The sequence below is a fragment of the Corella eumyota genome, chromosome 6, assembly GCF_963082875.1.
Source record: "Corella eumyota chromosome 6, kaCorEumy4.1, whole genome shotgun sequence".
NCBI classification, from domain to species: Eukaryota; Metazoa; Chordata; class Ascidiacea; order Phlebobranchia; family Corellidae; genus Corella; species Corella eumyota.
Genome location: NC_137495.1, coordinates 12950373 through 12956218, shown reverse-complemented (window position 1 = coordinate 12956218; position 5846 = coordinate 12950373). Strand labels below are relative to the sequence as shown.

Here is a 5846-nt window from a genome sequence, read left to right as displayed (position 1 = left end):
AATCTGATCATTTAAAAATCATTTTATAATTTACTAAAACCGTTAAATTAATATTGTAATTGAAAACATATTGTGTTATTAGCTTTGTGTCAATAAATTGTGTATTTTTTCCATGAGCAGAAATATAGTTAGATAGTTATGTCACTTCTCTTTAGTAAAGTAACAAAATACAGACGTTACCTTTACTATAAATTATAAAGGCCAACCACTATGCTTGAAAGACTTTAAAAGAATAAATCAACTAATAAATATTGCTATAACATCAAAGCTACCACTTATACTTTATGTACAGTGCGACGCCGACAACAGTAACTTAAAAAACAACTGATAAAAATTTATCAGAAACGCAATTTTTGTTGTATATATATAAATTTTACTTCCATTACTACAAATGTTTAAAACCGTGTTTTTAAATATATTAAGTTTTGCATACATCTAATGTCTATTTGTTTAAAGAAAAATATATACACATAGTCGTGGGCGTCAATCCAAAAAATAAAAAATAAACAAATTTAGGGGGGCCAAAAAAATAGTAAAATCTTCGCTAAAAAATTCCGTTTTAAAGTGCTCATTAAACTTAACTCTTAACAGTCTTAAATTTAATATTCGCAAAGATAGCAGACCACATTAGTCTTTAACCAACTGAATGACAATTATTACGTGAACTAAGGCACTGGACAATCGGTATTTGTTTCACAATAATGCCAGTTTTAGACAATCTACAACGTGGCACGCAGAATATGCCGTTTTTTGGCAACATATCAAAAAAAAAAATTGCTTATATAACTATCAATTATACGCAAAAAATGCAACATTTCCAAACAACCTAGGGGTGCCTAGGAAATGCAACAAAAATATTAAAAACTCTTCAATCTTGGCCACTTACAAGCAAATAAGTGTAAAAAAAATTGTTGGTAACGAGACATTTTGATCAGCCCGAAGATTTTTTTTTAAATAGCGGGCGTTTGCAGTTTAATTACAGCAAAATATTTGTTCTCGCGTATTCATGGAAAGTTGTCTATTGTATTTAAAATAAAATAAGCATTGAATCGATAATTTGTTTAATAAATAATGCGAAAAAATATTTTGTCTTTCATTTCCTGCGTCAATTTTACAATTACGCTAACTAAATCCTATAAAAAAGTTAGTTTAAAAGCAAGTGGTTTTCAGAAGCCAATGCGTAATACCATAACGCAATGCTTTTCAACCTGTGAGACGGTACGCACTTGTGCGTATAAGAAAATCTGCAGTGCGGATAACAAACACGGTGCGGATGAGAATAGCTGGTCATTTTTTCTCATTATTATAGATAATCTCGATAATATTTTAGGTTCACATTATACAAAAATATGGGCAATGTAGTGATAATGCCGATCAAAACAAGTAATTACGTACAATTTGATATTTCGCCACAAATGATCATGCATTGTACATGCGTTAACCACATGATTTTCTAAAACTATATTCTCACAATATTGTAACGTCATAATCCTAATAGTTTTACGTGCATATCATTTTTTACAGAGCGTTTTTTTTGAAGAAATAGCAAGTCTAGTTTATTTACAATTATTCTTACAGTTACAGTAACACGGCTAGTTGGGACAAATTTTGAACATTAGTAAGAAAATTAATAACGCCGTAATTTTTTTGCGGTTTGAATAGGCCTGAGTTTAGAACATCCGTGAGTCTTTTAAATTTTGGCTTCGCTTTTGCTAAGCAAGTGCCTGACGATAAAGGCATTACCCCAAATTTGTCGGCAGATGCAGTAGAACAACAGGAAGTGGTAATGGAAGAAGAACCAGAAAATATTGAACCGTCGACATCTAAAATAAATAAGAGACAATTATGCAAAAAACGAAAATGGAACGATGCATTTACTGAGCTGGGATTTGTCCGAGAATCGGACGTAGACTACCCTTCGGCTCGCTGTTCTCTCTGCCATGTCATATACCACAATCCATCTATGGAGAAGTGCAAACTGAAAAGGCACAGAGACACTAAACATTCAGAACACAAAAACAAGTCGGGCTCATTCTTCAATCGACAAACACGACAATTTGTTGAACAGAAGCGACAGTTCCAGCAATTTGCAATGGAACCCTCTGATCACTGCCTCATCTTATCATCACTAAAAATACCTCATGTACCTCTCGTCGATCATTATCTGTTTTGTCTCCCCATTGGTATAGATACCACTGCAGCAAGTATCTTTTCAAAATTGGACAATTACCTTTCAGAACATGGTGTGACGTGGTTAAAATGCAAGGCTGTGTCCACCGACGGCGCAAGGGCTATGATCGGCATTAGAAATGGGGTTGTTGCGCTCATAAAGCAAGTCATACCAGAGGTTGTGAGTATCCATTGCATTATACATCGCGAAGCACTGGTTGCCAAGAAACTGGGCAATAAAGAAGAAAACTACCAACTTGCCGATGTGATTTCCGATGTTATCAAAATTGTAAATGTAATATTAAATAGTCCGAAGAAAAGTCGTGCGTTTGATGAACTTGTCAGAGAAATGGGAGGCGATGGGCGCCTCGTTTATCATTCTGAAGTGAGGTGGCTGTCTCGTGGAAAAGTAATGGAAAGAGTGTGGAAATTGCGACAGGAACTCAATGTGTGGTTTGATAGACGAAAGGATCATAAAGCTCTTTTATTTCAAGATTCATTCTGGCTTGCTAAACTGGCTTATCTCGTTGACATATTTAATCTGCTTAACATGCTAAACCTCACTCTTCAAGGTTCTGGAATTGATATATTTGAAGCGACCTCCAAAATTACATCTTTCAAAAATGTCATTGAAAATTTAAAAGAAAAATTATGCACTAACAATTTAATCGGTTTGAAAACACTGCAGACTTTTATGTCTTCTTGTAGATGGGAGGAAACAGAACAAAACATTGAGCATCGAATTATCAAAATAGTCGGCTCTCATATGCAGATTTTGATTGATAATTTTGAAGCCTACTTCCCTAGTCAGCAGGCAACAGAACTGCAATCAAAACTATGGATTTTGAATCCTTTCGGCGAACAACCGCCTCCAGGTTACTTGGGCGAAAATCTAAAAAACAACCTATGTCAACAAGCTTTTTTTAGCCGTGGAAAACACGCTGAATTCTGGACAAGAGCCCTCGACAGCCCTTACGAAGACCTGGCAATTCAAGCGCTAGAAGTTCTTGTGCAAAATCCAACCACCTATTTGGCCGAAAAAGGGTTTAGTGCCCTGGTTGATATTAAGACTAAAAAGAGAAGTTGTCTTCTTACTGGGACACTAAACGACCTTATGCGGGGAGCATTGGAGCATGACGTTGTTCCGAACTGGAACGAAATTGCAAAAAATATGCAGCAGCAACCGAGCCATTAACAAAATTTAATATTTCGCATAAAGACATGCGGATATTCTTAACACATTTTTTTACATTTTAAAGTCAGTATTCGTTATTTTTCTTTAATAAACAAGAATTTATTTGTGTTTTTTAAAATACGTTCATATGGTATGTATAATCTGATTTTACGCAACTTCGGTTGCTTGTGCGGATGAAATTTTATTTAAACAAAACAGTGCGAACCGTCTTTGTAAAGGTTGAAAAGCACTGCCATAACGTATTTTGTGGAATAAAGCCGTTTTTCTGAACAATATTTAAAGGAAATAAAACATCAATTTATAATTTATTTACTAAATAATGTGTATAAAAATGTTATTAGTTATTTGCCCGTGTCAAGTTATATCAAAGTATAAACTAAAACAAGGAAATGTCGAACGCTTTCAAGCGATAAAAAGAAGAGAAACAGCGAGTCTCGTATTTCGTGTTTTAAGACCAATATTTAAAGAAAATAAATCATTATGTAACTTTTTATTGCTACAAAATTAGCAAAACATTATTGTTGTTTATTTCCTATGTCAACTTTTTAACTTAATAACACAAAATTATTAAAAAAAACGATTTAAAGTAGCGCACTTTGAAGTTACAAAAAGCAATGCAAGTTTTGGTCATTTTTTAAATGTTGTTATTTAAAACAATATTTAATAAAAATTAATTACATTATTAAAAATGTTTCACTAAATAATTTGCGAATATAATTTTTTGTTTTTTTGCGTGTTTAATATTTAAATATATCCCTTAAAACTTGTAAAAAAAGTAATTTAAATTGGCGTGTTTTTGTTAACTATCCTGAATCAGTGAGATTAAGTCAGGTTGTACTGAACGACCTTCTGACTTAATTTAAAGAATTTCGCGTTATAACACCTGCTCATAGCAACGTTTTCGGCAGAAATGCTTTGATGTTGCCCGAAAATGCGAGAAAGTGCGAGTGTCCCTTAAAAGCGCCTAAAATTTTAAAATTTAACACGGGAATTGGACGACAACATATTTTTGATCAATAATAAATAAAAAAAATATCAATTTATTCTCCGTTAGCTTGAATTATTACATTGAATAAGTGCATTTTTTTGCGTAATACGACCAATAGACAACTCACGTTTCGCATTGTTGCCTAACTCTATATAGTTTATCTCAAGTTTTTGAGTGTAAATTAACACGGTAACTAATTAACAACATGTTTTTACACAAATTTTGTTTAAGGGAAATGTTTTTTTGGCCTTTTTTGTTACAATATCGTCTGTTACTACGCGAAAAATATTTTTTTGACGGGCTTCTGTCTATTTCGTTGCATTAATTTAATATTCATTAATTAACTTTTAATGACTTTATTAATGCGCTAAAAATCATAAAAGTTTAATATACAAGTTTTACTAAAACATAGTCATTAACTCATGTTAGAATAACTTTTAGACTAGAGCAAAACGTTAACGAATATGCTTGGTTGGTTTTAGTGCTATTATAATGCCATCGTGTATGTATGGCTAAAGTTACAAGTTTTTGTTTAATTTAAAGTTGGGGTTTAATCTTCCTCTAAAAAATAAATTGCTAGGGACAAAAAAAAATATTTTTCCTTTTTTTAACGCTTCTGTTTTACTAAAACAAAGACAAAACCATTAACAACAATAAAAAATATTAACCTTGTGTTTTCTATGCTGCAATTTAGATGATGTGGCTGTTTTCCGAAGTCACGTAGTCACAGAAAATATTTGTTAACACAGAAAAGTGATTGGTGCTGAAACCTAAATAAAATATCAAAATACGTTAATCTCACAAATAACTGCACTCTTTCTATTAGCACAAAAGTGAAAAAAAAAATTTGTAGCAAAAAAACTATTAATTATTGCCAGCAAACTAATTTCTGTTTTTTTTCGACCTTCTCACATTGAGGATAAACATGTACAAAAAAAGAATATCGCCACTATATAACCAAAACAAGGATGTTATTTTATACAAGAAAAACCTTTAATTAAGGCCACTGCTCTTATACAACGTGGCACACAAATTATTTATAAAATCAAAAAATAACAACCTTGTGTTTTCTATGCTGCAATTAGTTGGTGTGGCTGTTTTTTAAAGTCAAACAGTAACATAGGCAAAATATAAGTGATATTAAAATGCCAATTCGAAATACGAATAAAATTTATATGTGAATTTAAAAAAAACGTAACTAATAACAAAAATATGAATTACTTCAAATAAAACTCTGTTAAACTTTGTATTTACTGCTGGCTTTAGTAAATATGTCAGGCACGAAGAGGAAATGACTACAATATTATAAAAACTACCCAAGCTTAAAGCTTGTAGTATAATTTCAGCCATTCCAACCCTCTTGTTAAAATTACTATTGGTGCCAGATTGAAACTTGGTTTATACTGCCGGCTTTAGTAAATAAGCCAAACTTGAAGAATAAATTACTACAATTTTAACACAACTACACAAAGCATGTCTGCACTATTCAAGCCA

The 5846-nt window shown here is 32.2% G+C and overlaps 1 protein-coding gene across 1 annotated transcript; it reads left to right on the top strand.

Moving 5' to 3' along the window:
- The first annotated feature begins 1786 nt into the window (after positions 1-1786).
- Positions 1787-3364, top strand: LOC145755877 (protein FAM200A-like). Its single transcript, XM_082572110.1, has one exon. The coding sequence runs from the start codon at positions 1787-1789 to the stop codon at positions 3362-3364; it is 1578 nt and encodes a 525-aa protein (XP_082428236.1).
- The last annotated feature ends 2482 nt before the right edge of the window (positions 3365-5846 follow it).

Coding starts and splice junctions, on each gene's coding strand:
- LOC145755877 (XM_082572110.1), top strand. CDS start 1,787: ATGGAAGAAGAACCAGAAAATATTGAACCGTCGACATCTAAAATAAAT.